The 24,573-nt window shown below is 42.9% G+C and overlaps 2 protein-coding genes across 2 annotated transcripts; one reads left to right on the top strand and one right to left on the bottom strand.

Annotated features, from left to right (window-relative positions):
* Positions 1–386: 386 nt before the first annotated feature.
* On the bottom strand, positions 387–9,178 carry LOC124126411 (ganglioside GM2 activator-like). The gene is made up of 4 exons (XM_048402281.1): positions 8,993–9,178; positions 5,018–5,194; positions 2,083–2,250; positions 387–674 (listed from the first exon to the last, which is right to left on the bottom strand). The coding sequence occupies exons 1-4, from the start codon at positions 9,167–9,169 to the stop codon at positions 543–545; spliced, it is 654 nt and encodes a 217-aa protein (XP_048258238.1). The 5' UTR covers positions 9,170–9,178; the 3' UTR covers positions 387–542.
* Positions 9,179–17,228: 8,050 nt separating this feature from the next.
* LOC124126409 (ganglioside GM2 activator-like) lies at positions 17,229–24,379 on the top strand. Its single transcript, XM_046489843.2, has 4 exons — positions 17,229–17,507; positions 18,595–18,771; positions 19,690–19,857; positions 23,863–24,379. Exons 1-4 carry the CDS (start codon positions 17,331–17,333, stop codon positions 23,998–24,000), a joined length of 660 nt encoding a protein of 219 aa, XP_046345799.2. The 5' UTR covers positions 17,229–17,330; the 3' UTR covers positions 24,001–24,379.
* The last annotated feature ends 194 nt before the right edge of the window (positions 24,380–24,573 follow it).

Genomic DNA, 24,573 nt, shown 5'->3' on the forward strand with positions numbered 1-24,573 from the left:
TCAGACACCAATGCTTGAAATTACAGGCGACTATGCTTGTCGTTAGAGGCGACTAATGGGGTCGGGTGGTCAGGCTCGTTGACTTGGTTGATGCATGTCATCGTTCTCAATTGGATCGATGCTCATGATGTCAATCACTGGATTGTCTGGTCCAGACTCGATTAAATTACAGACCGCCGTCATATAGCTGGAATATTGCTGAGTGCGGCGTTAAACAACAAACAAACAAAAAAACATATTTAATTGGGTAGAATGTTGGGCATCCGAGAAACAGAAGTTCAATGTTGATAGTACTCGGCATGAGGTTATGTTCGTGTCGGTATTCCCTGAACTATATAATGAAAGAAGCAAGTTAGCCATCAAAGTATTCTAAATAAGAAACTAACGAGATTCTCAAATGATTTAATTACGTGCACAACTCTGACACGAAGCCGTTCGAGTAACTACGTATAAACATCTGTTGTCACAGATCAAGAGAAACATCATAAATGCGCATATCAAAGCTGTTAGATTGTTATTAGCTGAATCTTGTAAATTTGGCTTTAGGCTAATGAAAAATATATTTCGGAGCAAGAAACAGTCGATGAGTCGAATGCAACCCTTATGCGGAAATCACCACTGGGGACACCTGCGGCGTAGATGTGAAACGAAGTACTTGGAAGTGTGTAGTTTCCCTGAAATATAATTATGTGGTAAAGAAATTAATATGTATTTGGTACATCAAGAAAAAGCAACAAAAACATTTCCATAAGCATAAGTAATGAGTGCATTGTACGAGCATGGGCTTATGCGTCACTTTCAAATGGTCAAGATACCATGCGTTGCTACAAGACGAGCCTTCCCTGCCTCACAGATGACACCTATCACAACTGAGAGAGAGAGAGAGAGAGAGAGAGAGAGAGAGAGAGAGAGAGAGGTTTCTAACTCTCAGGCAACTCGCACCACGCATCAGTCCGTTTTTCAGTTATGGTTTGGTTTAGTTTGTTGTTTAACGCCGCACTCAGCAATATTCCAGATATATGACGACGGTCTGTAAATAATCGAGTCTGAACCAGACAATCCAGTGATCTACGTCATGCACACCGATCCATGCAATTGGGATCGATGACATGCATTGACCACCCGATCTCGTTAGTCGCCTTTTACGACAAGCATAGTCGCCTTTTACGGCAAGCATGGGTTGCTGAAGACCTATTCCACCCCGGATCTTCACGGGTCTATTGGCCTGATGAGACTCATACGTGGTACGACTTGAAAGCGCTAGCCTACTTCACTTATTTCATTATATATATATATATATATATATATATACTGTTACAGTTTACTCAAGACACACCCGATTTTACAAAACCTACTTCGGGGTGTGTGGCTTCATATCTTTGAGGCGGGGGAGTTTAGAAGTAGGTTTGGTAAAACCGGGTGTGTCTTGAGTAAACTGTAACAGGCCAAGTTAATATAGGACAACAGGATCCTAGTTTCCAAGGGTGGGGGTGCCGACGTCACTTCCGTAACGAAGCTAATGTGTTGAATAGGTACAAGATTTTCATCGAAAAGAATGGAGATACAATACACTGGATAAAGAAGGGATGGAAATCTCGGAGATGCGGGAAGTTTTAACCACCTTGACTACTGAGGAGGATGTTGCACCGAGAACAGCTGCCATTGTCAGAAGGACATCAACGAGTTGTAAGGTTTCTTTTTGATGTTTTCAGGCAATTTCAGTTTCGAGAACATAAGCCATAATTTTCGCAGAAATATTAAAACGCTGTTAAGATGTTAAATATGTACAACACTGACCCGCGAAGATCCGGGGTAGAATAGGTCTTCAGCAACCCATGCTTGCCGTAAAAGGTGACTATGCTTGTCGTACGAGGCGACTAACGGGATCGGGTGGTCAGCCTCGCTGACTTGGTAGAAGCATGTCATCGATCCCAATTGCGTGGATTGATGCTCATGATGTCAATCACTGGATTGCCTGGTCCAGACTCGATTATTTACAAACCGCCGTCGTATAGCTGGAATATTGCTGAAAGTGGTGTCAAACAACAAACAAACAACAAACAACCAAACAACAACACGTACCACTGGGAAGGGACACTTGCAGGGTATGTTGTTTTCAATGAAAACTTTTGGACAACGACGTTTGACCAACAACTCGCAGAAGTCCCTGTAGCCACATGATCCAATGTTGCCCATACATGGCACCTGAATCCACATGCCCCAGATCTTCTTCCACAGAGTTACATCAGTCTGGGCAGGAAACAATGTAAACGTTAAAGTTCATCAGCATATAGTCTCTTCTCAGAGCTCCAGATAAGCTGCGTATCTGCGTGAAATACGCATCAGAAATGCAGAAATACGCAGTAAAATAAAATCCAAGCGTATCAAATACGCAACGAACATTACAGATACGCTACAAAAATAAAACTTGTGCTTATCATCAAAATATTGTGAAGTAACCCTGCGTATTCGATTAGCAAATCAGCAACTTATTTTGAAATTATAAACGGGCATTCCGTTAACCTTGCCAAACTCCACGATGACAGTTACATCATGATCATTTGCCATCAACCTTTCTTGTGGAAGTATCGTGGTATTTTAGAGTCCTATTAAGCTCTCGAACCCACACGACACCAGTTTGCAGGGACTAGATGAATAGTGTTTTTTTTAATATTTAACTTAAATACCCACATGTGTAAAAACTAGTGGGTAGCAGAAATTTGAATACCCAGATAGAATTACTGATACCCATAATTTTAAAAAGCATGGGTAAAATACCCACAACACCAAAAGCTTATCTGGAGCTCTGGACTCTTCTGAAACATACCACTAGTGTCCAACGTTTTTTTGTATAAAACAGAAAACTCCGTCCACCCGAACACACACAATATGTCCAAGGGGATTGGTAGGATGGTTTCTTGTTAACGCCGCACTCAGCAATATTCCAGCGTTATGACGGCGGTCTGTAAATAATCGGGTCTGGACTAGACAATCCAGTGATTGACACCATGAGCATCGTTCCACTTAATTGGGATACGATGACATGCATCAACCAAGTCAGCGAGCCTGACCACCCGATCCCGTTAGTCGCCTCTAACAACAAGCATAGTCGCCTTTTCCGGCAAGCATGGGTTGCTAAAGACCTATTCTATCCCGGGTCTGTACCGATAATTTCATGTTCATTAGACCCGTGAAGATCCGGGGTAGAATAAACAACAAACAAAGCAAAAATCATATTCATGAATGAGAATGGTGTGGATTTTCCTTAAAGAAAGCGTTTATATTCAAGAAAATATTTCGACAAAACATTTGCTGCACGTTTTGCAGAAAAAAAACTACGTCGATGTGTAACTCCCGCGCGGTCCTTACAAACTATATATGCTACCAACAAAAATAAGGGAACTGATGTAGTAATAATAAATGTCTGTAAATTAATTGGGGGCGTGTACATGTTGGGAGATACATGCACGACATCTTCGTATTGCTCATCGTTCCGACGGAGAGGGGGCGGTCGGGGAGCCTAGTGGTTAAAGCGTTCGCTCGTCAAGCCGAAGACCCAGGTTCGATTCCTGACATGGGTACAATGTGTGAAGCCCATTCCTGGTGTCCCCCGCCGTGATATTGCTGGAATATTGCTAAAAGCGGCGTAAAACCATACTCACTCACTCACTCCGACGGAGAGCATCCGACAGGGGTTCTATTGGGGGCATGTCATTGGATTTCTGCTTTCTGTCCAGATGCCTTCTCGTCCGAGATAATTGGTGACGACCTGGGCACGATGTGGTCTGGCATTGTCAGATGCAGTGAGACATTTCTGAATGGAACAACGACAGGGTACCACATTTATCAACATATCGCTGCCCAGTCAAATGTCCACTCACTATAACCAATTCAGTTGGCCTGTCGTGTGTCATACTGCCCGATACCATGACACGACCGCCCCCAACCGACCATAGTTGTAACGTGTTTTATGTTTTGGTTTGTCGTAGGAAGACTTATAACTTAACCAACGACGCGTCGATTGTTCCAGTGAACGTTTAACTTCTCTGAGCTCATAGCATAAGACAAGAGTCACTTCCCTTGTACTGTATATAACAGTTATGTGCGCCTATCATAATTACGCCACAATAGTCCACGAATTGTTGGCCTGGCATACAGCTCGCCCTTACCTAGCCAACAACGTTTTCTGCGATTTGTGATTTCGAGGCAAAACCTTCAATCGTCTATACACATGGTATAACGGTTTGGCGAACAACCCGTTCCTGGTGCAGCCTAGCTCATCCCAATCTTTGCCACTTATTGTAAGCTGTTAGCTTCACAGGATGCCTTGCTTACTTTCTTGGAGGCTGCCAAGAGCCGTTTTGTAAAGGTCAAAACTGACATCCTGTTTCTGTATGGAATTCTCTATTTGCGAGAGGAGCAGATTTGAATCCGTTGTGTAGTGCAATTAAGGTTATGGTTTGGTTTGTTTGTTGTTTAACGCCGCACTCAGCAATATTCCGGCTATATGACGGCGGTCGGTAAATAATCGAGTCTGGACCAGACTATCCAGTGATTAATATCGGGAGCATCGATCCACGCAATTGGGATCGATGACATGCATCAACCAAATCAGCGAGCCTGACCACCCGATCCCGTTAGTCGCCTTTTACGACAAGCATAGTCGCCTTTTACGGCAAGCATGGGTTGCTTAAGACCTATTCAACCCCGGTATCTTCACGGGTCAGTTAATGTTCTGACCCGTTCTTGTAAAGGTGTCGTTTTTAGGCCTGCCATGCCCAGGTATCATTGCAACCCCACCCGTTTGACGCTACGTGTGCCATAGTCGAGATTACACTTTTTGATTTGCCAAACATTCGGGAAATTTAGGTTATTGACCCCTCTAAACCCCATTTCACCTCACCTTTGTTCAATCTAAGAGTACCACGAATGAATTATTTCTACAACGAAATATATAGTGTGTTTTTTATATATATACATATATATTTCTCTTTGTTATCAAATATAGACACAGTACCTGTATGGGTGACACGGCTCTTTGCAGGTTTACAACTTTGAAAGCGACTTGTATCACACCCGAAAGTCGGATAGGGTCAGGAGATACTTGCAGTTCTAGTAACCTCGCTGTTTCTGTAGAAGGATCGCCACAGTCTTTGTAAGAGAAAGAGGTCAGTCTTGAACTGAGACTGATGCCCTGAAAATTTAATGTAATGAACTGTCAAGACAGCTGTACATTGTTGCCAATATCGGGAAAACCATAAACAAGTTTTATTTGGAGAAAAATCTGGTATGGCGCTTCACTAACCCTCAGCACCATAACAGTTTTACTAAAGTGAAATCTCAAAGTAAAACCTGGCAAATGGTGGAACAATTGCAAAACACGGTAAGGCACTGGGTTGACAAGATTCATTTTGAACCATACAAATGTGAGAAACAGAATGACCCTATTCGAACTATGCACAGCGAGCTGCTTTCGACTCAACATTGGTCCCTTTCTAAATCCGGATAGCATCACTTCTTTGGCCGTCCCGTGAAGATTCCGGATTAGAATTTGTCTTCAACCCATGCTTGTTGTAAGAGGCGACTATCGGGATCGGGTGGTCAGGCTCGCTGACGTGCTTGATGCATGTCATCGTATCCCAAAAGCGTGGATCGATGCTCATGATGTCAATCACTTGGCTATCTGGTCCAGACTCGATTATCTTCAGGCCGCCGTCATATAACTGAAATATTGCTGAGTGCGGCGTTAAACAATAAACAAGCAAACAAACAAGTAAACAAATCACAGTCTGTTATTGACGACTGGCTTAAACCACGTGCATTTTATAACCCGCTTTCCACGTGAAGCTCGTGATCTCCCTCGAAAGTTAATCTGTTTTCATGACAATCGTCTGAACCGGTTCCAGACTGTCTTTATACTTCTTCGAAGAAAAGTATCAGTTAACGCTCCGAATTTGTTTCTGATGAAAATACTTTTACGGTTGTATTCAAACATTGAACACATTTACAGTCGTAAAGAAACGGAGGAGAACTGTTTTCTGATTAACATATAGGTATCATGGTTCTGTTGCACGCAAAAAGGGAAACAGATTTTTTTTTTGCAGAGTGATTAAGTTGAGAATAGTCACGGCCTATTGATTAGCTTGACGTGGGAGGAAAGTTATGAAATGATCAGGTTTTTTTACTTCTTCAGTTTTGTGAAATCATCTGCTACAAGTATGATCATGATCAGGGCATTTTGGGAATAGCTTAGGCGATATGCGACTCGCGGTGTTTTAAACTACTTCCTAGATATCAGTATCAAGGAAGTGGTATTGCTATAGCATGTGGACGCGAACAGGGAAATAAAATATATGCATATTGTTTCATGTTTATGAAGCACAACAAGGATGCTTGATGAAGATGACAAATCTCCAGGAGCCTCATTACATCGAAATACGTACTTGTTTTCAATTATAAACACCATTGCATGTTTACTTATTTATAATGTTTTACTTTATTTCAAAATATGTTTTCATTGGTTCTCTCTTCTAATGCATAAAGTGTTTCCCAGTTTGTCAGAAATATCCTAATTTCATTTCGGGTTTGAACCCCAGTCCCCAGCAACCCATGTTTGTTGAAAGAGACGACTGAATTAATCGAGTGACACGCCCGGTGAATTGTTTGATTGAATGCAAATCGTTTCTCATTTGCGTTGATCGATGCCTTTTATATCGATAACTGATTTGCTTGTCCCAGACTCGAGGTGAGGTGAGGTGAAATGGGGTTTAACGTCGCGTCCAAGATTATTGCACTTATATTGCGACGTGCATGTACGTGTGTGTGTTTGTGTGGCTGCTTGTACTAGTCCGGACTGATGCCGATTTATAGTGCTAGCTCACTGAGATACCATGCCGCAGTTTAACATGAATACCCCACTCAGACACAGTATACTGACTCCGAGCCGACCAGTCCTTGTTTTAGCCCCTTAATGCCGAGCGCCAGACAGGGTAACAACAAGTACCATCTTTTAACGTCTTTTGGTATGACGCGGCCGGGGATCGAACCCTGGACCTTCCGCTCTCCGGGCGGACGCTCTACCACTAGACCACGGAGGCGGTCCGTCCCAGACTCGATTATATACTGACCGCCACCATATAGCTTGAATATTCCCCCTGCCAATCTTGTGTCACATGGTGCACAACCATTCTGTTTCTTCCTTGTTGATTTTTATTTCGATGTGTTTGTTTGCTGTTCAACGACGCCCCCAGCAATAAGCCTGCTATATGACGGTTGGTTGGTTGGTTTGTTGTTTAACGCCGCACTCAGCAATATTCCAGCTATATGACGGCGGTCTGTAAATAATCGAGTCTGGACAAGACAATCCAGTGATTAACATCATGAGCATCGATCCACGCAATTGGATACGATGACATGCACCAAACAAGTCAGCGAGCCTGACCACCCGATCCCATTAGTCGCCTCTTACGACAAGCAACGTCGTCTGTAATTGCAAGCATTGGTTGCTGAAGACCTATTCTACCCCGGATCCCAACTCCTTCAATGAAAATGTGTTCTTGGATCGATGACATGCATCAACCAAGTTAGCGAGCCTGACCACCCGATCCCGTTAGTCGCCTGGGGCAAGTATGGGTTGCTGAAGACCTATTCTACCCCGGAATCTTCACGGGTCACTATATGACGGAGGACTGTAAATAATCGAGTCTAGACCAGACAATCTAATTATTGATATCATTAGCAACGAAGTCAGCGACCATCTTACGACAAGTAAGTTGCCTTAGTGAGATTTATATACATTCTTTAAGTGGCTCAATGGAATTTGATATATTACCGACAAAGTTGACACAATTTGATGATTGCTGTAAAAGGCGACTATGCTTGTCGTAGGAGGCGACTAACGGGATCGGGTGGTCAGGCTCGCTGACTTGGTTGATGCATGTCGTCGATCCCAATTGCGCTGATCGATGCTCATAATATCAATCACTTGATTGTCTGGTCCACACTCGATTATTTACAGACCGCCGTCATAACGCTGGAACATTGCTGAGTGCGGCGTTTAACAACAAACCAACCAACCAATTTAACTCGCTTGACGACAGTATTGGGATTTATGATAAATACTTCCGACAATGAGAATTATTATGAATTGTTCAAAACGTCACAATAATATTCTATTTAATATATTATATTAATTAATTGCATTGTACTTTTGATTTTTATATAATGTTTCAATTGTCATAATGAAATAGTATTTGATGTATTTCTGTTTAAAAACGCCATGTTATGTAATAACAGATAAATCAATTAGGGAAAGCTATCCTACGATTTTCTGATTAAAAACGCCATGCTATGTAATAACAGATAAATCAATTAGGGAAAGCTATCCTACGATTAAGGATAACAATCATTATATATCTAAATTTACCATCGCTTAACATTTGAAACATTGAAATAGAGGAGTTATTGGACAGTAACGCGGAGTCCTAAGTACGTACGTAGCTTATTTTACCGAACAATTCATAACAGACCCGTGATGATTCCGGGGTAGAACAGGTCTTCAGCAACCCATGCTTGCCGTAAAAGGCGACTATGTTTGTCGTAAAAGGCGGCTAACGGGATCGGGTGATCAGGCTCGCTGACTTAGTTGATGCATGTCATCGATCCCAATTGATTGGATCGATGCTCATGATATTAATCAGTGGATTGTCTGGTCCAGACTTGATTATTTACAGACCGCCGTCATATAGCTGGAATATTGCTGAGTGCGGCGTTAAACAACCAACCAACCAACCATAACAATTCTCATAGTCCACGTATATATTATGAACCAATTTCCTGAACTCATTGAATACCTCAGCATTTATTTTCTTTTTCAGTATTGGCTAGCTCTGTCGGCAGCTATCATCATCCACAGCAATGAAATACATACATCCGGGTCATACTGAGAAACTTAAAGTTCCCTTCAAATAATTCAAAGATGAAAACCACTCACATATTTCTGGAAATACAACTCTGGCATATACCTCTCGGGTGTTCGATGTCGCATCAAAATTTCCATGATGTCGAAAACATCCTTAGAATTTTTATCGTAAGGCGTGAAGTTCAGTACGCTAGAAGCACTAGCTCCCTTGATAAGAAACAGTAGGGCAACGATGACAGAAGCCTTCATTCATGTCTGTATACATTCACACTCTCTTGTGTATGGCTGTGTAAAACACGCGCTAATATATCCTGCCAGATACTTCTTCCTGGTATCCCGAATGGTGAAATGATATTGTGGTTTCGTATAACCAGTGGCTATGAACACCAGTTACATTACGACTGAAGTAGTGACAGCATCAGCATTAAGATTTTTTTTAACAATCCGTGTCCAATTAGACATCTTATGTACCACAGATTACACGCAGCTCAGACAACAAGTCCTACATTACAATTGGTTAGGTAATTTGTTGTTTAACGCCGCACTCGGCAATATTCAAGCCTCATGAAGGCGGTCTGTAAATAATCGAGTCTGGACCAGACAATCCAGTAATTGACATCGTGAGCATTGATCCACGCAATTGGGATCGATGACATGCATCAACCAAGTCAGCGAGCCTGACCACCCGATCCCGTTAGTCGCCTTTTATGGCAAGCATGGGTTGCTGAAGACCTATTCTAACCCGGATCGTAACGGATTACAATAACATTTTGGCTGCCCCAGTACAGAGCAGCTTCCCTGTTCGACATGCTTGATGTCAGGAAGACATTTGGTGAGTTTGCTGATTGCGTTTCATCTAACCCCGATATATAATGCTTTCTGAGATTGGGTTGTATCTTCGGCAGTAGAAGATTACAGAGTATTCTGCATGAGTCCATAGCACGGTCTACCGGAAGTTTACATATCACACTAGCATCTGAATATAGTAACTTCCTGACAACTGCTTACTGTAAATAGTACTACATTCCTCACGTCTAATCACTGTCCATACACAAAGAAACAACGTCTAAGGCGCCGCGATTCGCTGTGCAGAGTTGCGTCCCCTGGGCACGCCAGAAACCTATGATTGTGGGTTCGAATCCCGGTTCGTCCCGATTATGTTTCTAGGTTTGTCAGCACCATACCCGTGCTCGTGGGTTTCACCGAAGTGGTAAACGTCTGAGACCTGCATCACTTCGGGCTTTCCTCCCACATTAAGCTGACACGCCGTGATATAACTGGAATACTGTTAAACGCGGCGTTAAACCCAACTCACTCACTCAATAAGTTATATCCTACCCTTTGGTTTCCATGTCCATGACAACAACGGTGTGATGCTACTGTGAAACACAAATCTCTGAAAATGCTGATGCGCAACAAATCGTCGTCGATCACAATATGCGAAATAATGCTTCAAAGAAAAGTGTGTTATCAATTTGTATCGAAAAATACGGTGTTAGCGTTGGGCGTCTCAACGTGCGTGATTCCCGTGCAACCTTTCGAGTTGAGTTGATTGGTTCAACTGTGTCATATGGCCCTGTGACGCAGAGGTAGCATTATGCAGATGGATGTTACAATGAATGCTCGTTCCACCCGTGACGAACAGGTCTGGTTGTTGATGAAATTTAGTGATAGCTAAATAGACAGATTTGTTATTCATGCACCGATTGTCTTAAATGTAATATGCAGTTATGCATGACTGTTTAATAATCTCATACCAACTTTGACTGGAGTAGGTCCAATAGTTTTTCAGATATTGTAGTAAACGTCAGTACCTTAAATTACCTTCCAGACTTATTTATATCAAAGCTCATATTTGTAAATAAAATCCCAGTCGGGGACGGGCATTAATAGCCCCCAGCCCTCTTGCGTGTTGTAAGTTGCGTCCAACACCGATCAGTGCATACGACTCAGTGACTTTACCCTCATTTGTGTGGGGCGGTCGGGTAGCCTAGTGGTTAAAGCGTTCGCTCGTCAAGCCGACGACCCGGGTTCGATTCCCGACATGGGTACAATGTGTGAAGCCCATTTCTGGCGTCCCCTGCCGTGATATTGTTGGAATATTGCTAAAAGCGGCGTAAACCATACTCACTCACTCACGCATTTGTGTGGTGAAGACTCGAGTCTTGCAGGCTGCGGCGTTGTGTTACACAACTCACACACTCACTTGACGATAACAATGCGAGTTGCCCTGATATAAATATAGGTCACCCACGAAACACTCTTACAGGGTTGGGAGAACACATAAATACATGATAATAATAGGGATTAATGTTTCATATTATTTTAGTCGCATCGACCATAAGTAGGTTTATCTAGTGTATCACAGGATCTACTTTGGCACTTGCTATGACAATAGAAGTAACTTCCTAACAACAATTAGTCACTCGTCTCCTGAAGTCGGGCAGGCTGGTCACAATGTCAAGGATACAGATCGTCAATTGAAATCGGCTGTCACAACAAAATATGACATGGCCACGCTGGGCGCTCTCAGCAATGCTATAGATAACTGGAGACGTGGAAATTCACTTGATGCTTCTGTTTGTTCATCCTAGTTTTACAAACGTTTATGACTGCATTACAGTACTATCGAACTCAGTTTGAAGAAACAAACAAACAAACAAACATGTTAGGGTTTCGTTGAAGTTATGCACTATCCACTGCCCACCGATGATAACAATGATAATGTCATTTGGACGAAAACAAGGTCTCTGTCAATAGTACAAAACCCAATGTTCAAAGACTTTGTTTTTTTGTTTCTTTGGGGTTTAACGCTACTCTCTGCACTATTCCAGTTACGTGACGGTGGGTTGTACAGAGTGAGTGAGTGAGTATGGTTTTACGCCGCTTTTAGCAATATTCCTGCAATATCACGGCGGGGGACACCAGAAATGGGCTTCACACATTGTACCCATGTCGGGAATCGAACCCGGGTCTTCGGCGTGACGAGCGAACGCTTTAACCACTAAGCTAACCGACCTCCCCCTGTACAGAATGAAGTCTGCACCAAACAAACAAGTGATTGATATTATGAACAACGTCCAACGCCATCGGGGCTACGATAACACACAATGAGCCAAGTTACCGAGTCTGACCAAACAATTGAGCTGCCTCGTTTTACAAGCATAGGATGCTGCATACCAAATCTCACCCGGTTTGTGCATGGAGTGAGTGAGTGTTTTTACCCTGCCTTGCATTCGACATTGGAGGGATAATACAAGGACTGGTCAGCTCAGACTCAATATACCGTGTCTGACTGAGGTATCAATTTTAAACTGCGGCATGCTATCTCATTTTTTTAGCACTATAAAACCGGCAATAGTTCTGACTAGTACCAGTGTTCTAAAAACAAAGAGAACTTGTTCATTATGGTTGTTTGGAATCGAACACACAACCTGCAGATCACAAGTCAGGCACTCTAGCCATTGGACCGCAGGACTGGTTGACGATAGGTGGTTTATATGAAGGCATCATTTAGGGTATATATATATATGTGGGTAAGCAATACAAAACTGGCATATATGTACGTCCGGACCATGACAAGAACGCACACACGCACGCACGTACGCACGCACGCACGCACGCACGCACGCACGCACACACACACACACATTCGACGTCAAACCCCATTTCATCTCACCTTCACTTCCTTTCTGTATTGGGGGCACGGGTGGCCCAGTCGTCTAATGCGCCGCGATTCGCTGTGCAGAGTTGCGTCCCCTTGGCACGCCAAAAACCTATATTTGTGGGTTCGAATCCCGGTTCGCCCCAATTATGTTTCTAGGTTTGTCAGCACCATACCCGTGATCGTGGGTTTCAGCGAAGTGGTAAACGTCTGAAACCTGCATCACTTCGGGCTTTCCTCCCACATTAAGCTGACACGCCGCGATATAACTGGAATACTGTTAAAAGCGGCGTTAAACCCAACTCACTCACTCACTCACTCCTTTCTGTATTACCCTTGATGATCCGGGGTAGAATAGGTTTTCAGTAACCCATGCTTGCCGTAAAAGGCGACTATGCTTTTCGTAAGAGGCGACTAACGGGATCGGGTGGTCAGGCTCGCTGACTTGGTTCATGCATGGCATCGATCTCAATTCCGTGGATCCATCCTCGTCATATCAATCACTGGATTGTCTGGTCCAGACTCGACTATTTACAGACCGCCGTCATACAGCTGATGTTGTGTTATCTTTCTGTACACATAGTGAGTGAGTGACTTAGGTTAACGCTGCTTTGAACAGTTTTCCAGTTATCTCACGGCGTATCGAGGACGAGTATGGTGCTGCAAAACCTAAAAACATAATAGGGGCGATTCGGGATTCGAACCCACGATCATAGGTTTGTGGCGTGCCCAAGGGACACAACTCTTCACAGCGAATTGCGGCGCCTCAGACGACTGGGCAACTCGTTCTCCCTTCTGTACAAGGAAGTGAATTAATTATGTTTTGTGACTGTGCAATCGCGGTTTCAATGTTTAAGATACCTTTAGATTTTGTCAGCACAATTCCCACAGATTAATTTGACATGGTTCATGCCACAAGTGGTGAGAGATTAAGACAACAGGTGCCAACAGGTCAAAGATAAGATTAAAGTTATCTGTTGTCAATTTCCGCTTATGTAACAACTCAGATAATGTCACAAAGGTTATGAGGTTGCCTTGACATTGTAATGCACAATGAAGAGTGAATTATCTATCGCAGTAAAGCGAAATTGTCGTTATAAACAGCTGCAGAGAGATTTGTTTGTTTGTTTGTTTGTTTAACGCCTTACTCAGTAATATTCCAGCTATATGACGGCGGTCTGTAAATTAAGCAGTGATCCAGTGATTGATATAATGAGCATCGATCCACGCAATTGGGATACGATGACATGCATCAATCAAGTCAGAGAGCCTGACCACCCGATCCCGTTAGTCGTTTCTTACGACAAGCATAGTCGCCTTTTACGGCAAGCATGGGTTGCTGAAGACCTATTCTAAGACCTATTCTACCCCGGATCTTCACGGGTCAGCTGCACAGAGAACAATGTAATACAGTTTTGGAAATAGTTGTACAATATATGCCATGTATGGTTTATTATACCGAGCATAATGTCCGTCATGCTAGAAAGGAGAACACAAACAAATCTTTCTAACATATTAAAAACAAATGTAAACGCCTGAGAATAACCAGCCTCTAATATCCGCCGAAACAGATGTTATTGTGCATAAATGCAAAATAGCGGTGATAAGTACGTGAACAGATCCATGAAAATCAGTGACGATACCAGGTGCTCGGGTTAACATGTGCCGCTCTACCAGTAGCGCCCGCCATTACATAAACAGGAAGTGTTTCTGTGTTGCCTGACGCCGCACATCATGCGACAGCAGCTTAGTGTGCAAACCATCATCTTCCTGAGGCAAGTGAGTTAACTGACTATAGAAGTCCAGTTTCCACCCTTGCCGAACTAGACTGGTATTATGGAGTTACAATTTGGCTGGACTAACGAGTCTATGTATAGTCCAATCAAAATCGCGCAACGAAATCGCAATCCTGTTCGTAAACTGTCATGCAGATTTCGGTCGACTGCAGGATTTGCAAAGCATGTGCACCGCCAACTCGTTGTCAGCAAATATTTTCAAAATCGTTGCATGTTCGTAATCAAGGTGCTCGCGTGATTTGATGCATTTTGCGATGTAAGACCCGTTTTATTGCAATATAGATCTTGAATATCGAGCAGATCGTCCTGACTTGACGCCGCCATTTTGTTTGAAGCAAATGCAAGTGATGCGAGAGGTGGAATCTGATTGGTCCATAGGAGAGGCTTAGAAGGGGCATAACTCGTAATAGCCACTGGTGGCGCTACGATCGAGCCCAGGAATTCCAGCCTAGCTCGGCAAGGGTGGAAACTGGACTTTTAAAGTCAGTTAACTCTCTTGCCTCGGGAAGATGGCAAGCCATACAATCAAGTGATGAATCAAGAATGGAACCTGTGACCTTCGTCTGACTGTCACCCACTGTAACCACACACACGCGCACACATACACACACACACACACACACACACACACACACACACACACACACACACACACACACACACACACACACACACACACACAGAGTGATTACCAGTACATCAGCAAAGTAGTCGAGTAGTCTACATAGTTACTATAGCCTGTGTGGGGCGATCGGGTAGCCTAGTGGTTAAAACGTTCGCTCGTCACGCTGACGCCCCGGGTTCGATTCCCGACATGGGTACAATGTGTGAAGCCCATTTCTGGTGTCCCCCGCCGTGATATTGCTGGAATATTGCTAAAAGCGGCGTAAAACCATACTCACTATAGCCTGTATGTTTGCAGATATTATTACACAAAGTAAATTTATAATTTTAAATTCATACTATAATACCTTTTGTACCCAGACATCTGTAGCCAGCACATGATGCTTGGTGTCTATTCTAACCTGATATTACCGCAAAGCGCATTCATAATAATGTAAAAGTTGTTTACAGAAGTGTTACAACTCGACATAAATATAGCTAATTGTACGGACACTTTAGTGTCATAAACACCACACCAATTCGATTAGTTTGACATATAAAAAAAATTATATTTGGGATAACACTTCCCGAGTAAAGTACACATTCTAGGACTTTTTGGGGTTGAGCCCCAACCGAAATTCGCACCCACACTCTCACAGTGAGGCACAAATATCCAACACACAAAAGTACTTGACTTTGTACTTTACTCAGAAGGTCTTATCCTAAATACACCATTTGTTACACTTGACCACTTTCTAAATTGCATTGTGTATTCAGAGATCTGTTTGGCATACTTCACATATTCCCTGCGAGACTCTGTTTGTAATTCCACAGAACTCGTCAGAGCAAATAATGTTTCATTGTTTGTATTTAAGTAGATTTAAGGATCTAGGAAGAGACATGCACAGTTGGGCTGACTGTATATGAAATATTAACCGGCTCACATGATCCAGGCCAAGTAACACTGCAGTACAGTGTGGATATAAATGTAAGCGAAACCGATAGATGTGCAGTCCCGCGTTGATGAATGTCAGCCAAGCAACTGCGTGTGCAGTCCCGCGTGGTTTGATGTAATGTAAGCCGATACACGTAGTATTACCAGGAGTGACATTGCAGACCCTAATGTAGCCATACATTTATCGTTTGACGGTAATAATTTGGAAATTTGTTCTTTATTGTTATTTTTTCTCCCAAGGGTTCCGTCGCTAATAAGTTTAAAGAGTTGATGGTACGATTGTGAGGCGCCTTCTGCAATATGCCCGCAATATCTCGACGGGGGATAACAGCAATGATCTTTACCCCTGGTACCCATGGGATGGTTTGTATTTTTTTTATTTACAGGGTGAACAGAAGAGCAGTATGACTTTTTGACATAAAACAATCAACATGGTTTTGAAAACATAAGATCACATAACTGTTTGACATGTAGATGTTGGTCGTAACAGAAGCAAGACATGTACAGTTGTACATGATTCATGTTAAAGACTATTCAATTGGTTTTATCGCAAAATTATTAGTGTTAAGCCTTGTACGTACAGGACTGTATGAAGCACACGATAAATAACACAGAAACGAATTACGAAAGTAGAAGAATCTTTTCACAATCATTAAAATGAAAAATAGTATGCATTATTACAGTAAACTATAATTAAGTTAACATTTGCATGTCAATTTCACGCACAAGTTTGTGTAAGAGACGACGATGTTGTTACGACGATAGGCCAAGATGTTTGTCAACTGGGGCAAACTGATACAGTATTATTTTACCAGCAGTAGCTAGCGTCCATGTATACTACTCAAGGGAAGTTAAGGATCACCTGATTCTTTCATATTACTATAGTTAATCTCTCATGTCATGACGGGGGGCACGGGTGGCCCAGTCGTCTAAGGCGCCGCGATTCGCTGTGCAGAGTTGCGTCCCTTGTGCACGCCAGAAACCTATGATTGTGGGTTCGAATCCCGGTTCGCCCTAATTATGTTTCTAGGTTTGTCAGCACCATACCCGTGCTCGTGGGTTTCACCGAAGTGGTAAACGTCTTAGACCTGCATCACTTCGGGCTTTCCTCCCACATTAAGCTGACACGCCGTGATATAACTGGAATAATGTTAAAAGCGGCGTTAAACCCAACTTACTCACTCACTCATGTCATGACAGATTAACTTTACCATTATGAAAGAATCGGGTGATCCTTAACTTCTTTTGAGTAGTATATAGCTGCTGACCTTCACTCCCGAGTGACAGCTTATCGTGTCACACACACACTGTACTGGCGATATACAATAGGTCGTCATCAGGCCACGTCTGGGTAGCTTACATATCCAAATATTAAGGTGATTGGTGAGAAACATGAATATTTTCACAACCATTGCACTATTCTGTGCCATATCGGGGGCGTGTAGCTACCACGTAACAAAGTTCAAGTCTTACGATGAAACTACCAAGGATGCGTACGACATCATGGAAATATTGATGCGTCACCGGACCCCCGAGAGATACCTGCCACAGTCTTATTTCCAGAAATATGTGAGTTATAATTATATGTGTATATTTGTAAATCTCATGGGTTTGTAATCAAAATTGTAAACCATAATAGCGATAAAACCATTTTATAATCAGACGAAATATCTACTATAAAGTTGCCACTACTATTAATAGTGATGATATAACCAGGTATTCGCGAAAAGGTGCGCATTCCCTGCCCCTACAGTGGCCTTTGTCTGAAACACATGCAAAAGCAAGTCAACTGTTCACCTGCAAAAACACGGGAACGTATGGCACAAGTCAAAATAGGGAATAAGCCTTACACGACCTGAAGTTGTGTTTATTATTGTTCCATTAAGACCATTACTATCATTAAAATGAAAAACACACATTGTTCAGAGGGGCATATAGATGTTGGAAATTTACAAGCTATTCATAAATTACTCACTATTGTATTCATCACCAAACTATTGAGCATACATAAGAAGTATTAACAATGTATACATACTGTTAAAAGTATCGTTAATCTTACTTAGCGGTATTGGCAAATGGTGACTGACGTCTTTTAAGATGTCCATCGAACTACCTCAATGTCTGTAGAATTTATAAACGTATACTTTCCGGTACTTAAAGAGGCGGTGAAGAAGCATACTGGTCAACCCATTTGCTAGAATTCGATTCCCTTCGTGGATTCACCATGTGAAGGTGTAGGGTCATATGTGTGAAATATGAATAATAAGGCGTAAGGCATTGTAGTGAGTGAGTGAGTGAGTGAGTATGGTTTTACGCCGCTTTTAGTAATATTCCAGCAATATCACGGCGGGGGACACCAGAAATGGACTTCACACATTGTACCCATGTCGGGAATCGAACCCGGGTCTTCGGCGTGACGAGCGAACGCTTTAACCACTAGGCTACCAGACCGCCCCCTAAGGCATTGTAAAGTTAATAAGACAATTTGAATTTTGCACTGTTGCTTGCTAATCAAACATGGTTCCTGTAACATTACTGTCAAAGGTTAAAACACCTCATCCCCTAAACAAAACGTACTTATTAAATATTATGTACTGTCTGTGTTTTCTCATTGTGTCTGTAACCCTTTCTTTGTCATAATTATTTTTTTCTTTAGGGTGGTGGTCGCAGTTCACAGCTGACGTCTTTCTCTTATAAAAACTGTGGTGACCCCGCAACGGAAACAGCGAGACTTCTTGATCTGCAAATAACTCCAGACCCAATTGTACTTCCTGGTAATGTACAATTGGCCTTTAAAGTGCAGAACTTGAAAACAGCCCAGTCACCCATACAGGTATGTCTGTGTGTGTGTGTGTGTGTGTGTGTGTGTGTGTGTGTGTGTGTGTGTGTGTGTGTGTGTGTGTGTGTGTGTGTGTGTGTGTGTGTGTGTGTGTGTGTGTGTGTGTGTGTGTGTGTGTGTGTGTGTGTGTTTTCGTGTGGTGTGTGTGTGTGCGTGTGCGTGTGTGTGCGTGTGTGTGTGTTTTGGAGATTATATCTGCACTCAGCAATATTCCAGCTTCATGACGGCGGCCTGTAATAAATCCATTGGGGACCAGGACCAACTTGTACAAAGCGATCATTGCGATCATTGCCATATGCATAGACTCGTTAGTCCAGCCAAATTGTAACTCCATAATACCAGCCTAGTTCGGCAAGGGTGTAAACTGGATTTTTATACTCAGTTAACTCTCTTGCCTCGGGAAGATGGACAGATTACTGTTGTCTACAAACTGTAAAAAGTTAAAAGAATGATTTTGTACCATAAATAGAATCTCACCATCGTGTCTTTTCATAGCTAACACTCGGGTGAGATTCTCTATACGTTTAAACTTAGAAAACGGATGTGATAAAATCTCCCCCTTGATTACATTACACTACTGAGATGTCCTTGTACGTCAGAGGAGTGCCCCTAATGATCTATTTAACGCCATACGTTTGTTGTGAATGAGTGAGTTTGGCCTAACGCAGCTTTAAGCAAAGCCATATATGATTCAGACTGTAAACGTTATCAAGGATAGTATTCACGGCCCCAACTGGGATTCGAACCCACTATCAGTCGATCCCGATACCTCTCAGGGTAACAAATCCGCATTTTGAGTTGCATTGGTGTATCTTTGCACCTGTTGCACCTGTGCTCTTTCACCTCGGCCGTTAAAAGTGCATTACTGATGACGTGTATTTAATGATACACACACTGTTTGTCTTTATGCAGGCTGACGTGGTCTTGAGGAAGAAGATTCTGTCCATATGGGTGGAAATTCCTTGCATTGAGAATGTAGGATCCTGTAGTTATTCCGACTTTTGTGAAGTTCTGGCGCCAGCCCAATGTCCAGAGCCCTTCACCGAGAACAACATTCCCTGCAAGTGCCCTTTTCCTGAGGTGAGTCTACTGCTTGAATACATAGTAAAACCAAACTTTTTATGCTGTTTATAAATATGACCACCGACATGTCTACTGGTTCCTTTGTCTGCTGCCTACAAATATGATCACTCACACGTCCATTAGTTCCACTGCCTGCTGCCAACAAATATGATCACTAACTTGTCCACTAGTTCCCTTTGCCTGCTGCCTACAAATATGATCACTCACACGTCCACTAGTTCCCTTTGCCTGCTTCCTACAATATGACCACTCACACGTTCACTAGTTCCCTTTGCCTGCTGCCTACAAATATGATCACTCACCTGTTCACAAGTCCCCGTTGCCTGCTGCCTACAAATATGATCACTCACACGTTCACTAGTTCCCGTTGCCTGCTGCCTACAAATATGATCACTCACACGTCCACTGGTGCCCTTGGCCTGCTGCCTACAAATATGATCACTCACACGTCCACTAGTTCTCTTTGCCTGCTGCCTACAAATATGATCACTCACACGTCCATTAGTTCCCGTTGCCTGCTGCCAACAAATATGATCACTAACTTGTCCACTAGTTCCCCTTGCCTGCTTCCTACAAATATGATCACTCACACGTACACTAGTCCCCTTTGCCTGCTGCCTACAAATATGATCACTCACACGTTCACTAGTATCCTTTTCCTACTGCCTACAAATATGATCACTCACACGTCCAGTAGTTCCCTTTGCCTGTTGCCTACAAATATGATCACTCACACGTTCACTAGTTCTCTTTGCCTGCTGCCTACAAATATGATCACTCACACGTCCATTAGTTCCCGTTGCCTGCTGCCAACAAATATGATCACTCACACGTTCAGTAGTTCCCTTTGCCTGTTGCCTACAAATATGATCACTCACACGTCCACTATTTCCCTTTGCCTGCTGCCTACAAATATGATCACTCACACGTCCACTAGTTACCCTTGATTGCTGCTTAAACATATGATCACTCACACGTTCACTAGTTCCCGTTGCCTGTAAACGTTCAAATATGATCACTCACACGTCCACTAGTTCTCCTTGCCTGCTGCCGACACATATGATCACTCACACGTCCACTAGTTCCCTTTGCCTGCTGCCTACAAATATGATCACTCACACGTCCATTAGTTCTCTTTGCCTGCTAGGTACAAATATGATCACTCACACGTCCACTAGTTCTCCTTGCCTGCTGCCGACACATATGATCACTCACACGTCCACTAGTTCCCTTTGCCTGCTGCCTACAAATATGATCACTCACACGTCCATTAGTTCTCTTTGCCTGCTAGGTACAAATATGATCACTCACACGTCCACTAGTTACCCTTGACTGCTGCCTACAAATATGATCACTCACACCTTCACTACTTGCCTTTGCCTGCTGCCTACAAATATGATCACTCACACCTTCACTACTTCCCTTTGCCTGCTGCCTACAAATATGATCACTCACACGTTTACTAGTCCCCTTGGCCAGCTGCCTACACATATGATCACTCACACGTCCACTAGTTCCCTTTGCCTGTTGCCTACAAATATGATCACTCACACGTCCACTAGTTCCCTTTGCGTCTTGCCTACAAACATGATCACTCACACATCCACTAGTTCCCTTTGCCTGCTGCCTACAAATATGATCACTCACACGTCCATTAGTTCGCTTTGGCTGCTACCTTCAAATAACACCACTAACACGTCCACTTGTTAACCTTGACTGCTGCCTACATGTACAGATATGATCACCAACACGTTCACAAGTTCCCGTTGCCTGCTACTTACAAATATGATCACTCACACGTCCACTAGTTCTCTTTGCCTGCTGCCTACAAATATGATTACTCACACGTTCACTAGTTCCCTTTGACTGCTGCCTACAAATATGATCATCAACACGTTCACTAGTATCATTTGCCTGCTGCCAACAAATATGATCACTATCTCGTCCACTAGTTCCCTTTGACTGCTGCCTACAAATATGATCACTCACACGTTCAAGAGTTCCCTTTGCCTTCTGCCTACAAATATGATCACTCACACCTTCACTACTTCCCTTTGCCTGCTGCCTACAAATATGATCACTCACACGTTTACTAGTCCCCTTGGCCAGCTGCCTACACATATGATCACTCACACGTCCACTAGTTCCCTTTGCGTCTTGCCTACAAACATGATCACTCACACATCCACTAGTTCCCTTTGCCTGCTGCCTACAAATATGATCACCCACACGTCCATTAGTTCGCTTTGGCTGCTACCTTCAAATAACACCACTAACACGTCCACTTGTTACCCTTGACTGCTGCCTACAAGTACAGATATGATCACCAACACGTTCACAAGTTCCCGTTGCCTGCTACTTAAAAATATGATCACTCACACGTCCACTAGTTCTCTTTGCCTGCTGCCTACAAATATGATTACTCACACGTTCACTAGTTCCCTTTGCCTGCTGCCTGCAAATATGATCACCAACACGTTCACTAGTATCATTTGCCTGCTGCCAACAAATATGATCACTATCTCGTCCACTAGTTCCCCTTGACTGCTGCCTACAAATATGATCACTCACACGTTCACTAGTATCCTTTGCCTGCTGCCTACAAATATGATCACTCACACGTCCAGTAGTTCCCTTTGCCTGCTTCCTACAAATATGATCACTCACACGTTCACTAGTATCATTTGCCTGCTGCCAACAAATATGATCACTATCTCGTCCACTAGTTCCCTTTGACCGCTGCCTACAAATATGATCACTCACACGTTCACTAGTATCCTTTGCCTGTTGCCTACAAATATGATTACTCACACGTCCACTAGTTCCCTTTGCCTGCTTCCTACAAATATGATCACTCACACGTCCACTAGTTCCCTTTGCCTGCTGCCTACAAATATGATCACTCACACGTTCACTAGTTCCCTTTGCCTGCTGCCTACAAATATGATCACTCACACGTTCACTAGTATCATTTGCCTGCTGCCAACAAATATGATCACTATCTCGTCCACTAGTTCCCTTTGACCGCTGCCTACAAATATGATCACTCACACGTTCACTAGTATCCTTTGCCTGTTGCCTACAAATATGATCACTCACACGTCCACTAGTTCCCTTTGCCTGCTTCCTACAAATATGATCACTCACACGTCCACTAGTTCCCTTTGCCTGCTGCCTACAAATATGATCACTCACACGTTCACTAGTTACCTTTGCCTGCTGCCTACGAATATGATCACTCAAAGGTTCACAAGTTCCCGTTGCCTGCTGCCTACAAATATGATCACTCACACGTCCACTAGTTCCCTTTGCCTGCTGCCTACAAATATGATCACTCACACGTTCACTAGCTCCCTTTGCCTGCTGCCTACAAATATGATCACTCAAAGGTTCACAAGTTCCCGTTGCCTGCTGCCTACAAATATGATCACTCACACGTTCACTAGTTCTATTTTCCTGCTGCCTACAAATATTATCACTCACACGTTCACTAGTTCCCTTTTCCTGCTGCCTACAAATATGATCACTCACACGTTCACTAGTTCCCTTTGCCTGCTGCCTACAAATATGATCACTCACACGTCCACTAGTTCCCGTTGCCTGCTACCTACAAATATGATCACTCACACGTTCACTAGTTCCCTTTGCCTGTTGCCAACAAATATGATCACTCACACGTCCACTAGTTCTCTTTACCTGCTGCCTACAAATATGATCACTCACACGTTCACAAGTTCCCGTTGCTTGCTGCCTACAAATATGATCACTCACACGTCCACTAGTTCTCTTTACCTGCTGCCTACAAATATGATCACTCACACGTCCACGTCATGCCTAAAAATATGATCACGATCATGTCCTTGAAACTGTTCTTCCTGAAATGAATTGACCAAGATGTTATCAACCCTGCCTGTACTTTTCTATCATGTGTGGCGATTAGCCATATCACTGTGACACACTGCTGCACTTTATATCATATTTACTTAAACACATTCATTCCAGGGCAACTACACACTCCCCAGTACCCAGCTGGAGATCAACTTATCAGACATTCCAAGTGGGGACTATTCGGGACAAATTGACCTCAAGATGGACTCGGCGCCCATAGCGTGTTACGAAGTAGAGATTACACTTGCATAATTTGAAATATTGCCAATGACTTTCAAATCATGACTATTATATATTTTTGCATATTGCTCATTACTTTTTGGTAGTTTGTTTCTGAACTAGTATAATAATCTAATGTCATGGAAAGTCGCTTCTCGTTGAGGATCCCGCTGATCTGTATTCAGAGTATTAAACTGATCCTTAAATAGATGCTGCTATAAACTTTATGATTTTATTTCACTATCCATACGAAAATAAGATGGGGGTTAATGTGCATTCTGTCTTTCTAGGCACTGTTAGTGCCTTCCCTGACACATTCCTACTGTACCATATTGAAACATAGTGAAATCACGCACGGTGTAAGCATGTGTGCTAATAAACTATCTGTCTTGAAAGGCGAGCATAAAGAAAATGGATTGCTTTTACTATACTAATGTTCAAGCCACTGATGGGATAGAACTGAATATGCGACCAAGACTCCACGAGTTTCCTCCCTTTTATGCGTGCGGGTTTGAACGGCTCTTCTCGTTGATTGTGATTATATGTTCAATCTTTGTAACCCGAAGTTGTTTTGATTTCTTAGCTTGTTGTTTTACGCTCCAGTAA

The sequence above is a fragment of the Haliotis rufescens genome, unplaced genomic scaffold, assembly GCF_023055435.1.
Source record: "Haliotis rufescens isolate VD_foot unplaced genomic scaffold, xgHalRufe1.0.p SCAF_25, whole genome shotgun sequence".
Lineage (NCBI taxonomy): Eukaryota > Metazoa > Mollusca > Gastropoda > Lepetellida > Haliotidae > Haliotis > Haliotis rufescens.

What these genes read in the sequence shown, in the direction of transcription:
- LOC124126411 (XM_048402281.1), bottom strand. Translation starts at nt 9,169, where the DNA reads ATGAAGGCTTCTGTCATCGTTGCCCTACTGTTTCTTATCAAGGGAGCT. An exon ending in AGTTGTATTTCCAGAAATAT is followed by an intron (nt 5,195 to 8,992) that starts GTGAGTGGTTTT and finishes TTAAATTTTCAG; the next exon opens with GGCATCAGTCTCAGTTCAAG. An exon ending in GAGCCGTGTCACCCATACAG is followed by an intron (nt 2,251 to 5,017) that starts GTACTGTGTCTA and finishes TTTCCTGCCCAG; the next exon opens with ACTGATGTAACTCTGTGGAA.
- LOC124126409 (XM_046489843.2), top strand. Translation starts at nt 17,331, where the DNA reads ATGAATATTTTCACAACCATTGCACTATTCTGTGCCATATCGGGGGCG. An exon ending in AGTCTTATTTCCAGAAATAT is followed by an intron (nt 17,508 to 18,594) that starts GTGAGTTATAAT and finishes TTTTTTCTTTAG; the next exon opens with GGTGGTGGTCGCAGTTCACA. An exon ending in CAGCCCAGTCACCCATACAG is followed by an intron (nt 18,772 to 19,689) that starts GTATGTCTGTGT and finishes GTCTTTATGCAG; the next exon opens with GCTGACGTGGTCTTGAGGAA.